The 13,089-nt window shown below is 51.1% G+C and overlaps 1 protein-coding gene across 1 annotated transcript in view; it reads left to right on the top strand.

Annotated features, from left to right (window-relative positions):
• KCNT1 (potassium sodium-activated channel subfamily T member 1) overlaps positions 1-13,089 on the top strand; it is a 77,061-nt gene that overhangs the window by 22,735 nt on the left and 41,237 nt on the right. Inside the window, exons 7-13 of the mRNA XM_025193863.1 lie at positions 1,558-1,632; positions 2,546-2,629; positions 3,029-3,123; positions 6,827-7,007; positions 8,414-8,578; positions 9,517-9,653; positions 12,974-13,037. Coding sequence (XP_025049648.1) covers positions 1,558-1,632; positions 2,546-2,629; positions 3,029-3,123; positions 6,827-7,007; positions 8,414-8,578; positions 9,517-9,653; positions 12,974-13,037 — 801 coding nt within the window. The remainder of the gene's footprint in view (positions 1-1,557; positions 1,633-2,545; positions 2,630-3,028; positions 3,124-6,826; positions 7,008-8,413; positions 8,579-9,516; positions 9,654-12,973; positions 13,038-13,089) is intronic.

Genomic DNA, 13,089 nt, shown 5'->3' with positions numbered 1-13,089 from the left:
CACCAGCCATTTTATCTCCTTTCTATCAAATTCCCTCGACCGATTTTCCGTCCGCCGTCGCCACGCTTATCTCATCCCCGCTCAGGCAATTGCATTACGTCCTGCACCATTTTCTGGCATTTCCCGCACAGGCGGCGATAGCGGGAAGGGGCCTTTTTGCAAACCACGTGGCTTTTTTCTTTTTTTGTGCAGCCCAAATCTCCCCACCTGCCCCGGTTACCCTGCATGACTGTCTGTGCCCAAGCGCCACGGGATTCGTGTGGTCTCATCCCCGACCAGAAGAGCCACCTTGTGCTGATAAGCCCCTTTTAAAATCCATAGTGACAACCCCCCCCAACTTTCAGCGGTGTTGCTATCGGGGCAGGGTCGGGGCACGCTCCTGGCACGGTGTTAACGAACCTTTTCCTTGCCGATGAGAAGAGGTCGTCTGTGTGCAGGCCTGGCAATCTGCCTCCTTTTATCGCCGTTCTTCAGCCAGCCAAAGAAACGTGACCTCCATAAATGCAGGGCTCTCCGAGTCCACTGCAGCATTTTTCCTTTTTCTTTTCTGACCGGTGATCTTTCTCCGGGCAGCTTAGCTGATCTGGATCTACCTGGGTGCATGAGCAGCTGTCCTTTTGGCCAGGTGTGAGCCCCGTGTGCGTTTGCAATGAGATTCGCAACCCTCTCTCATTGCCGTGTGTCCGGGCAGGTCATTCGATCCCTAAAATGATATGTCACTCTAATCAAACGCTTCCACCGTCTTGCGTTTAGCATAGCGATTCTGCGAGCACACAGCGGAGAGAGAGAAGGGGCTGATTTTCCTCCCCTCTATAGACATTTCCACCTGCAAAAGTGAGCGCGAGACATTCGTTGTGGTCACATTTTGCACTGAAGTAAATGAGGCAATGGAGGATGAGATCCTACTGACGATGTGCGAGTGTGAGAGCTGTGCGACTAGGAGACAATTCTCCTCGCCTTCTGTCCTGCACCCTCCACCGGAGCATTGTGCAGACAGGAAGATATATAGCAGCCGTCAGGCCGATTTCCTTCGCGCAGCCTACCTTTGCTCTATTCGGCCCCGTGCTGGTGTCTGCAAGCGGGAAAAGCGCGGTACACTTTTTGAAATACAGCATCAAATCCTTTTACCTGCCGGGGCTTTTGAATGAGGTGTGTGTGCTTTTCCCCTCCAGGCAATGAAACGTCAAAAGATTTGTTACCTGCATTGTTGCACTATTGAGGATTTCCATTATTGACCTCCAGCGGTTTGCAGGTTTTTGCAAGAGGCCGTCTGGACCTTAGTCCCTGGCTCAGGAATACGCCTTCTGAAAGCACCTACAGCTATGCTTTTGTATTCGTTGTATGTATATCCCATATGTTAAATACATACAGGGAATACGAATGTTTTCAAATGCTTGATGATTTCAGAGTAGCTTCTGCCAGCTGCTGTTACCTTGTGCCCGCTGGAAAATGCCCGGTACCTCTCTGCCTTCTATAATGCAGGAAGAGTTGGGGGTGAGTCACATTGCCTTGAATACTTTTTTAAGATGACTTCATTAACATTGATCCCTTCTACAGGGAAACATTTGGGAGCAGATTTTCCGCATTTCATTCATCCTGGAAATGATCAACACGGTGCCCTTTATCATCACAGTGAGTATTGGCTATTGACGCTTTTTAAACTAAGCAGATTTCAGTAAATGCTATACTTTTAATGTGGAACCACAAATAATAGGGGTCCATCCAAGACAGCAAACAGAGCTAGCCATTTTTTTTTGTCCCCCAATTTTTATCAATGGAAAATGACATTGAAGTTGTTTATAATGAAAAACCAAAGACCAGAAACTTTCCAGTTTCCAAAAATTAATATATATTTTTTCTCTATTAAACAAAGTGAAACTTTTCTTCCCAGGGGAAACAAATGAGATGTTTTCACTATTCCTATTTGGGCAACAAAGGAATATTCGTGGACCCAGAAAGCTTTGCAAGAGTCATTCAGGCAATACCATGTTCAAGGCTGCCTTTTTTTTAAGGTTTTGCATAATCGTAGAGAAGGTGTAGATGGCGTCCTGCGCGCCCGGCTGCTCTGAGCGAGCAGATCCTGATGGTTGGTTATCAAGGCTCCTGCACCAGCGCAAAGCTCGGTGCAAGATCGGGGTAACATCTGTAGCCGCAATCCAGACCCACTGGTGGGAGGCGTGGTGTGGACGGGAGTTGGGTGCTCGTACAGCTCGGTCACCAAACCTTGCTTCCGGCGAGATTGAAGTCTGGCCGCCGAACCCGCGCGTGCCAGCCAAGACGCGGGGAAGTTGGAGACATCGCTGCTCTGGGGCTTGGCTGTCAGGGAGCGTGTAGATCAGCGCAGCAGAGAGGATCGGGCCCCACTTTGCAGTCCCGGTGGAGGCCCATTACACCCCGTGTCCTCTGCCAAAATGCTGGAAATGAGATTCACAGCAGCCGGGCTAAGAATCTGTGAACTGTTCAGAGCTTGCTTGAAAAAAGCAATGTTGATTTGATGAGTTTTTCCCCCCCACAAGCCAACCTGTAAATACTGGTTGTTTCCTAGATCTTCTGGGCTCCTTTGCGGAATTTGTTTATTCCGGTTTTTCTGAACTGCTGGCTGGCCAAGTACGCCTTGGAAAACATGATAGTAAGTAGCTGCAGATCACCGCGGCCTCCGCCATTAGCCAGAATAGCGTCGTCTTAGTGTGCTGACCGCAAATCCTCCTATTCTTCCTTCCACCCCCTCTGCATCCACCTCAGCACACAGGCTGGAGACCTCTGCCGCCCGCTCTGCCCCCACGCCAGGCGGTCACTTGGTCATCCCTGTCCACCGCTGCACGCACCAATGCCCTTGTCTCCCCTTGGGGTCTCCCCTCGGCTGCATTCGGGGTGATCAGAGGTCACTGTCGGTGCAGAAACGAGCTCAGACTAGGCAAATCCTGTTATTTATGTGATGCCCGTCTCATTTCTTTCACCCCTTTTTGAAGTCAGGGTGCTGCGGGGTATAACCGTGTCTCCCACTGAGCGAGACGTACCTCTTTTCCAGAACGATTTGCATCGTGCCATACAGAGAACGCAGTCTGCCATGTTCAATCAGGTGCTGATTCTCATCTGTACCCTGCTGTGTCTTCTTTTCACAGGGTAAGTGGTCCCCCCCTCGCCCCAACAAGTGACTTAGTTGCAGGAAATATGTGTTTTTAAAATATGCAGCAATGATTCATTTGATAGAGGGAAAACCTTGGGCCCCATCCTACAAATGCTAATGCTTGTGTTAAGCTTTAGGCGCCATAAGTGGCCACAGCAGCAAATAATGTGAAGCACATGCGGGTCTTTGCCGGTTCGGGGGCTTCAGGACAAGGTGGTATAGGATGGTCTGACATGGGAGCGGCAAGGCTGGATTGTTTCTGGGTCACCTAGGCATGGCTCTTACTTTGATCTCCCTGCTTCACAGAGGAAATCGCACGAGGCCTTACTCGGGCTGCGGATAACCCAGCTCCTGGGCAGCAAGCCGAGTCTGGAGGCTGCATAGCACCTGGTGGCTTTTCCACCCGGTCTGTGCAAAGCCACAGCCTGAAGAGCAATAAGACACACAGGCCTGGGTCTCCGATACAGGCAGCTCAGCAAAACCTCTTCATCCTTCCCTTCATCTGACCTGAAGTGATGCTCCAGACCTTTGGAAGGTCCCAAATCACTTTTGTTGGGTATCATTGCTTCTGCTTCGTTCACTTCCTTGGCAGAACCAAAGCGCCGTGGCATGAGAGTCACTGGGCGCAAGACCTGCCTGCGTGCGTGTTGGGTACCACGGTGCATCTAACTCTTCATTTGCTTGAGCATAAGCCTGACTTAGCTGCAGAATTGCAGCCTCCCGCTTTTCTGTGTTGAAAGCCCGGGTGTCCCGCTTGCTGTGCGCCAGTACAGTTGCAGCATCGGTATGCTTGGTTTCAACTCTCTTGGCTGGTTTTTTTGGAGATTGATCTTAGAACGTAGATTGATGGCATAGTAAAATCCCAAACTGCTCGAGTTGCACCCCTGGCTAGTAAACCACGATCGTGGCGTGGGTGGTTGTAGGGACTTCTTTTCGATTACATGCTGTCTCGTGAGATTATAGGCAGGTCGAGCCCTTATTTCCACATTGGCTTCAGGCATGGGGGTCTTTCTGCTTCACCCGTCCTGGGTTTCTACTTCACGCGTGACTTTGGCACGTGGAGAGATGGAGCTGGGTTATCGCCTTGCAGACTCTCAAGGCTCACACCTTCTTCTCCACCTAAATAAGCAGAACTTGGCTCTTGGAAGTATTTGGCTTTCTCTTTTTCCCAAGAGCACTGGCCAAATACGACTTGAAAAGAAATAAGACCTCCCTCTGCCAGCTGCACAGTGTGGTGATGCCATGCACTGAAGCAGCTCGATAGATGCCGGTTTTCAGTCGTGCTTTGAAGTACCGTCCCTCGGACGACGACGCGTGGCAGGATACAAGGTGGCCGGTTGCACTTCTGTTCCCCGTGGATATGATCTGAGGCCAAATGCACTCTGAGGCAGTCAGTAACATTGTGCAGCTGCCGGGAACAAAGGCAGAAGATCTATTGATTTTCTCTGACTTCTTTCCCTTCCCTTCATCTCTGCACAAAATGACTGGTTTGCTTTTTAAATAGTAGGAAGAAATATTGCTCCCCTCTGAATGGCCGTGTGTTAACACTCGGCTAACCTAAATGGATGCAGTAGCCCTGGGATGGTTTAGAGCCGCCTCTGTAATTGGAGGCAGAAAGGCAAAAGCCTCTTAAGTGCAACAGTGCCTTTCTTCCCTTGTACTTATGCACCTTCCTAGGCACTGCTTTTGGGTGGGAAGAGTCCTCCTAATGTGCCCGGTCCCGGGGGAAACGCGCTTGAAAGGGCCTCTGCCAAGAAAGCAGAATTTTGCTTTTAAAGGTCTAATGGAAGAGCCATCAAAACAGAGCCTGTAACTCGTGGACCGCACTTTCCTAATGTTATTCCCTGCTGTCTTTGAGCAATCAAGAACAGAGTGGTGCAAGGGCTTGATTTTCCATGGCATTGAATTGCAGCTGGGAGGGGGCTTCTCCGTGCAATGCAACCACTTCGAAGCTTGCGGCAGGGATTTGCCGGTCTAGGCCCTGAGGCTGGGGAGCACTGCATGTCCCAAGAAAAGCCTCATCCTCCAGAGCTGTTTGCCCAAATCCAATTAGATTCATACATCTGTCCATCCCCGGCTCTATAGGGCAATCTGGAGTCAATACTTTGCCTTAGTTATTCAGGGCACTGCTTTCCAGTGAGTGTGAATTGGTTTTGACTCGTGTGGAGCTGCCTCAATTTACACCAGCTAAAAAGCCGGCTGTAAATCTTCACAACCCATTTTTATAGAAAGTTTTCTTTAAAAAACCCAACCCCAAACCACAATCAAACACAAAAGCTGTATTTAAAGCCTGATCTTCAGAGGTGCTAATGCCTGATAAAAGAGGCAGATGCTCGCCACTGATTCAGAGCTGCTCCTTACCTTACTTTGTCTTCCTGCGCAGTCAGCTTCAGGCGGATCACTTCTTATTTTAGGAACTAATTATCATCTCTAATTACACGATTTTAACAGAAACTTTTTAATTGGAGCATGCCAGGATCAGGGAAGGTATTGGGGAGAGGCGGTTTATGGAAATGCGTGCGGCTCCGAGCGGAGCAACGATTGCTGCAATGTCAAGGGCAGCGCCAATAATATTTTCCCGGGGGGATTTTGGGGGGGCAAGCGCTCAGCGTTGGCAGCTCCTGCAGAAAGGTTCGCTGCACTTCGCGGCCCCCCCTGTTTGTCTGTAGGAGGTTACCATGGCTGCCAAGCTCACGTTTGTCTCATATGCCAGGGAGGCAAGTGCTAATTAACTGAACCTATTAGCCTGTGCATTTGAAACAAGAGGGAGCTTTCATTCTAAAAAAAGGGGGCTTTTCCTTCTCAACTATTTAGCTTAGAAATGGGTCTCTTGCATTTCCCTTCTGGTTTGTCTTTCAGTCTAAACATACCAACTGTACTGGCGAGCGGAAAGACAGTGGTGCTGCTGGGGGTGTAGATGCTTTCAGACTCACGGCTCTTTTGGAATAAAACCAAGCGCCTCGTATTGAAGGCTAGCCGACTTTTGGACTTATCTGTGTGCTTCTTCCTGTAGCAGCACTGCCCTCTTTGGTCTAGATGTATTTCCTTTGGCTCTTGCCTGGCACTAGAATCCGTTTCTCAGGTAGCTTATGGGACGTTTCTATTAACCGTGATGGACTTAGAAACTGTGTGTGCAGAGTCGTCCTGGCTGTTCTCGAGGCGATAAGCTATTTGGCTTCGCCAGGTTTATTTTGGAGGAGAGCTGCAGGCAGAAGCGGTGGGGTTGGGGATCCAGCGCAGGCTTGCTGAAGAGCCGTGCCTGAAGTCACTCGTCTGATTGAGAGCCCTTACCGTCTTCTGAGTCACGCCGAGGAGCGTGGTCAGGACTGTTTACCTTGCTGCTATAATCAGCTCCTAATGGACTGACTCACAGCTCTTTGCCTCCCACCTGCATGCTTGACATATGCACGGTTGCCCAATGCCTAGACTTTTGGGCCACGGTCTGATGAGCATCTTTGCAGAGCTGGTGGCTTATCCCAACCAAACGGGTGCTCTGAAGTCAAGCCGACTGATGCTTGTGCAACTGCACTGACAGTGCTGGAGTTGCACCGGGGATGCACTCCAGGCAAGGTGAGACCTCTTTCCAGAGGCCACTGGAGGAGACTCCTCGCTACTTGGCAGGGTGAGCAAACCCATCCCTTTGTGGGCCGTTGTGTGCAAGCCTGATTGATCCGTGCTCCCTTTTCCTTCTTCCCCCAGAACCTGCGGCATCCAGCATCTAGAAAGAGCGGGCGAAAACCTCTCCCTCTTCAAGTCCTTTTATTTCTGCATCGTGACCTTCTCCACGGTGGGCTACGGGGACGTGACCCCAAAGATTTGGCCCTCGCAGCTCCTGGTGGTTATCATGATTTGCGTAGCCCTGGTGGTGCTGCCTCTCCAGGTAAGACCAGGCAGTGAAAAGACGGCTCCGGGTTAAGAACGGCAGTGCTTCTGGCACGCCGCAGCTCGCGGGAGGGGGCTTTCCACCTGGCTAGCCAGCTGAGTGGGGAGCGGGTCGGAGACAGAGAAATTCTCCACCCCGAGTTCAGAGGGAGCTTTGTTTCCGCTCTGCCGGGGAGCTGTCGACACCCTGCAGAGCCACCTTGCTGGATGCAATACATTTGGGACGAAACAAGCCAGCGCTGCCGCTCTCCCAGCCATCAGCACGATGCAGCAATGACAGCTGGTGGTCTGGAGCGTTCCCTCTCTCTCGTATCGCTTAATGGCAGGTGAGGACATTGTGGACACGCTCTTAGAAACAAGCCTTCCTCTGGGAGCGGATATCATCATAGCCTTCCTTCGCCAGCTGTCCGCAGACAGAACAAGCGCAAGAATGCGACGAGTCTGGCCCGTGTGCTTTAGCCGGGCGCTGGCTCGGTGCACTCTGGAAAGGCAGGATCTTGGCCCAGGAGGCAGCTCCTGCCAGGAAGCGGCTGAGATGACATGTAGAGGAAGCCTGGGAATAGATGCATCAGAGCATCGCGAGCTAGAAAATGTCACGCGTTGCTGCAGCACAAGAGAGAGTCACCAATGTCATGAGAAGTGCCTTGTTCACGCTGCATTGTATGTTCGTGGCCTGCCTGAGGGGAAGGCAAACCGGGCAACCGTCCGGGGTCCCAAAATTTTGCAACGATTTTTATTTTGGGGGGGGGAAGTTATTACAAACTTTGTTCTGTCTTCAACTTACGAATAAGTGGCATGGATAGGGCAGAGTGAAATCGAAAATGTCCGACTTGCTTATAGGTCATCACAATGAAGCCTCTAAGGGGCTCTAAATGACTCTCGCCCAGGGCCCCAACCACCCTAAGGCCACCGTTGCTGTGACGCATGCTTATTTTAACAGATTTTAACCGATTTGCCAAGTGATGGTTTTTGAAACGAAGCAGCGCAGGGTTTGGGTGAGGGTGTTGCTGTGTCGGATGTGTGTGTGGCCCCTTGTTGTTCTGCCCTTCAGGTAAGGCCAACACGGGCCTGAAAAAAAGCCTCCAGGTTCAGAGAGGCAACGTTTCCGGCATGCCGTGGCCTGTTTCAAGCTCCAGTCTGTGTGCATGCCCACACACACCTTTCCTACGGGCATTTGCAAGGCCTCTATCCCAGTAGTGTTTCACACTGATTCACACCTGCATATCTTTATGACCCACGGGTGGATAGTATTCTCCTTTCTCCAGCGCTTCCTTTAACCGTGCAGAGCATCTGGGCACAGCGGTGGCCGTGATCACCGTAGCTGTGATGCGCTGTTTGTAGCAATTCAGGCAAGAGGGATCTTTGCCTAGCAGCTCTCAGTGATCTGTGCACTTCTGCTTGCAGTTTGAGGAGCTCGTGTACTTATGGATGGAGCGCCAGAAATCAGGGGGGAATTACAGCCGTCACCGTGCCCAGACCGAGAAGCACGTTGTCCTCTGTGTCAGTTCGCTCAAGATCGACCTCCTCATGGACTTCCTCAATGAGTTTTACGCTCATCCCCGGCTACAGGTAAAGGCTGGGGTGGGTTATTTCAGCCCCTCCATCGTTAGCAGTTGAACCAGGGTCCTTACGTGGCTTGCCGTGTCGTTAGTCCTGTGTGGCTGCTGTTCATGAACGTGCTGCTTGGCACCGTGGAGCTGCGAGATGGTGAGCCAAGGAGACCTGGCAGGGATAGATACGTGGGAAAAAGATATCAGAGCAACGTAGCCAGTCTTCAGCATAACCTGGCAATTGGATTTAGTTCCTTGGATAAAGCAAATAAGCCAGGATGTGCGTGCAGCTTAAAAGAAACGTGTGCTGTAGTCATCAGTCCCCTGCCGTGCTACCACAGTGTTGGCCACAGCTTTGCCGGTCCAGCTCAGGTTTTTCTATAGGCGCTAATGCTATAATATTTTAAGTGCATAGAAAATGCCTCGACAGATGGACATTGTTTTCTTTTCTGGCTGTAGAAATTCAGAAGGTCTTTACTGTAGCTAATGCCATTTGCACAGTCAGGTTGTACCCAAAAAGGGGCCTGCCGGCTCCAAGTGGGATATTCATGTCTAGTCGCCCTGGTCCTTTCCACTTGCCCTGATACTTTCTGCAGACATTGGGAAGTGCGTTTGGGCCTCAGTTTATGTAGCAAATGAGTGCAACTTCCAGTCCAGCCCCACAAACAATATCTCGCCGCCTCCTGAATCTGCATTTCATTCCAGAACCCATAACGCTTTCACGACCCCAACTGTCCACCTTGCACCTGGACGTTTCATTTCCTAAAATTAACTAAGCTCAGAGCTCCGCTCTTCTGAGTGTATCGCTCTTTAATAATTCAATTGTCAGATGTGCCTGCATTAGATCTGTTATGCGAGTTTGCCACATAACGCCAGATGCCTGCTAGAATCGCCGCGCGCGTTTGCAGAGCATCGTGCTGCCAGGGTTACGATCCGACACGGGCTTCTCTCTTGCAGGATTACTACGTCGTGATCTTGTGCCCAACGGAGATGGACATACAGGTCCGGCGAGTCCTTCAGATTCCTCTCTGGTCACAGCGAGTGATCTATCTCCAGGGCTCTGCGCTGAAAGACCAGGACCTCATGAGAGCCAAGTGAGTCGAGAATTGGGTTGCACACAGCAAGACCCCCCAGACGGTGGGGAGGGGAGGCAAAGCCCTACAAGGCTCGTGTCATGATTACCAATGCAAGACCGGTACTGTAGCATTGATTGCCTTGGCTACAAATCTTCTTAGGTAGGCAGGGGAGAGAGGTTTGCTCCAAAATGCTCCGGCAGAAAGGCCTCTCTCACAGATGGTTGGCTGCAACAGTCAGGCTAAATTGTAGATTAAATGCTGGCCCTTTTAGTGCAAAGCTCCATCCTGTGGTTAGAAACCATTATTGGTAAAATGAACGCTCCTTGTGTGCTACCGCCCCAAGATTTCCAGATGTGAAGGTGGAAAGATGCTGTTAATAGAGACTACGAACATCTTTTAGGGAGACTCGGAGCTCAGGGTATTTATGGAGCTGATGCTCGCAGAAAAGCCCATGCTGCGCAGTCCTGACACCATGGCCTCCCTGGGCTCGCCTGTTATCCCCGTCCTTGTTTAAACAGGCATACAAACTTCACGGACCACGTCCATCCGTTTTCTATGGCAGTGCCGTACACCGTTCTTCAAAGTGGATTTCACAGAAGTCAGCTCTAGCCAGGCTTTCTTCATCCTGCCCATAACAAGACCAAGGGAGATGTAATAAGGGTGCTTAAAAAATGTCTTGAAAAGCTGGCAATTGCTAGCTCCTTTTGTATCCACATCCTAACCCAATAGCCCTCTTTTCAGAACCTCTCCGCTTCGCCGGGTGTTAAGGTGCCCGGCATAATGGATCAAAAAATGTCCTCATTTTGGGATTCAGCAGCAGAACCTGAAGACAGGATCTCCTGCAAAGCTCACAGCCTGGTTACCCAGGGCATCTTTTTTTTCCTGCAAGCTAGAAAAAAAAACAGAAAGGGAATGATACCCCTGGGAAATGCTGCTTTTGTGAACTCTTGACTCAAACTGCGGGCAGTGGAAAAATAACAAGTTTGCCCTCCTGGGCTTTGCTTCACCCTGGTTGTCTTTAATGTCCTGGGCTGCTTGTCTGTCTGCATTGCCCTGTAAATCTCTCCCGAGTGAGGTTCCTCTCTATGTCCAACAGTGCTCTGTGCTAGTGGAGGCCTCCTTGGAAAAGGGAAATTTTAATTACATTTTTTAGAGGAAGAGAAAAAACGGTATTGTAAGCTGATATGCCTGGGGGGGAAAGAGATGGTATCACATTAGGTCTCTTCTCTACTAAGTGGTAGGTAACCATTGATCGTTCTGGATCACGGTGTGTGCAAGAGACCAGCTTGCTAACAAAAATAGCTACCGTTGCTTCCTCCAGGAAAGCCAGGGATGCTTCAAAAACATACAAATGCCCCGGTTCTGCGTGGGTCTAGACTCATGGCTTAAATGCTGCAGCTGCCAGCCTCTGGCTTTTCCAATGCGGCTGCCTTTCCTGCCCTTGACGGGGCTGAACAGATGGGGGTGCTCGCAGGAAGGTTTTGGCAGGAAGAGCTGGGGGCAAACAAGACCTCCGAGTGTGTGCGTGGAGCCTGCGCTCTGCCCGCCAGAAGGACTAAGGCAGGCATTTGGGAGGCAGAGCTTGCCAAAGGGCTTTTTGCTGCCCAAAGCTTTCCGGCGGCAGGAGCCAGGCAGGCCTGGTAACAGCTGCAGGTCTTTCCATCTCCAGTATTCAGAAACAGCAGGACCAAGCCCAAGCATCCTCTGCTTTGGCTGAGGGTCGATGGGGTGCTCCAGGGCAGTCTGCGAGAAAGTCCTTTTACTCCCACAGGGTCCCTTTTGAGAGTCAGCCACTGGCTCGGAGCAAACTCAGCTCCATTTCTGGAGGGGCAGGGCTTGGCTTTCTTCTGCATGATTGCAAGGGTTGGATGTGGCACCTAATGTACAAGGTGCTTGTCCTTGTTGGGTATTTGGCCCCCAGGTGCACGGGGAGATGCCCTAGCACAGACCCACTCCAGGGCAATGAAACAAGTGCGCAGCAAGCTTGCATTTGGGCTTGACCTAGCCCCAGCGGCGCGGTGTCCTTGAAGCAAAACTCCTCTGCACAGGCCAATCTGGGGAGACGTGTTTCCCGAGCGTGGTTCAACCACGCAAGGGCTGATGCCCGCGACCGTGCAGGTGTGTCCTCAGCCGGCCCGGCTGTCAGCCCGGTGCTGCTCTTGCAATGGACTCCCTGAGCTCTTGACATCGTGTCAGACATGGCCGAGCGGGATCTTAGTGCCCGTTCGCCTGTCAGAGGGGATCTGGGAAGAAACACCTGGGTTTTGGCCACCTGGGAAGGGGGATGGGGTGGAGGCGCAGGTTGTGGTTGGAGTTAACATGTGCTCTGGAGATATCCCGGGGGATGCAGATGGCTGGCTTAGTGCAGCCTCCCCCGACACAGGGGTGAGAGGCCAGACGTCTGCTCACGGGGCTCCTGAGGGTACGAGAAGCATGTGGATCCGAATACCAGGTGCTGCTGCTGTATGCAACGCGAATATTATTAATAATGACCTCGTTCTTACTTAGTGCTTTTTCATCAGTAGACGTCAAACCAATTTACCAAGCAGATAAGGAGTTATCGTATCAAATGGGCAGCTGTTCTGTTTACCCTGCCTCGATCTTTAGCATCGTACAGGCATAGACAAGGAGGGCTGGAGGGGATCTCTGCAGGTCACCTAGTCCAACCCAATGGCATGGTCAGATGTCATGATTTGATACCTGCCAGTCACATCTGGTCTAACCCCCTGAAGCAGGACCAGCCCCAACTACATCATCCCAACCCAGGCTTTGTCTACCTGGGTCTTAAACACCTCCAAGGATGGAGACTGCACCACCTCTCCAGGTGACGTGTCCCAGTGCTTCGCCACCCTCCTCATGAGAAAGTTTTTCCTACTATCCAACCTCAACTTCCCTTGCTGCAGCTTGAGCCCATTGCTCCTTGTCCTGCCGTCTGCTCCCACCGAGAACAGGTTTAAGTCCAGGCTCGTTGTGGAACAAGGTTTAGTTGCGCCGTGGCTCTGTGCGGTGGGGGTGAAGCTGGGCTGCAGATCCCGAAGCGTAACGCGCAGCGCCTTCCTGCGCTAGCTTTCAATAATGTTCTCATTTAGCAGCTTTTAATTTGTTGCCTTGCTATAATTACACAGGTCAACGTGAAATGGCCTTCTTGCATGAATCGTGATGCTAGCTCTGCTCTTGATTATAACCTGTTTATAGTAAAAGGGCTGAGAGCCAGGCGATGTGTACCTTCTCTTAAATTGCCAAAATCTGGCTGGGAGACTTTCTTGTTGGGGCAGCATGAGAAACGCCATCCTGCTGGATCTGCGAGACCCACATCACTGGCTCTTTTTGTCTTACAGAATGGATAATGGAGAGGCCTGCTTCATTCTCAGCAGTCGAAACGAGGTGGATCGCACGGCTGCGGTAAGACGGGGCTGGTTTTATTGTAGACTGATACTTTTACGGCCAGCAGGAA

The sequence above is a fragment of the Alligator sinensis genome, unplaced genomic scaffold (genome assembly GCF_000455745.1).
Source record: "Alligator sinensis unplaced genomic scaffold, ASM45574v1 scaffold611_2, whole genome shotgun sequence".
NCBI lineage: Eukaryota > Metazoa > Chordata > Crocodylia > Alligatoridae > Alligator > Alligator sinensis.
Note: the sequence above shows the minus strand (reverse complement) of the source record. Positions and strands in the feature narration are given on the sequence as shown.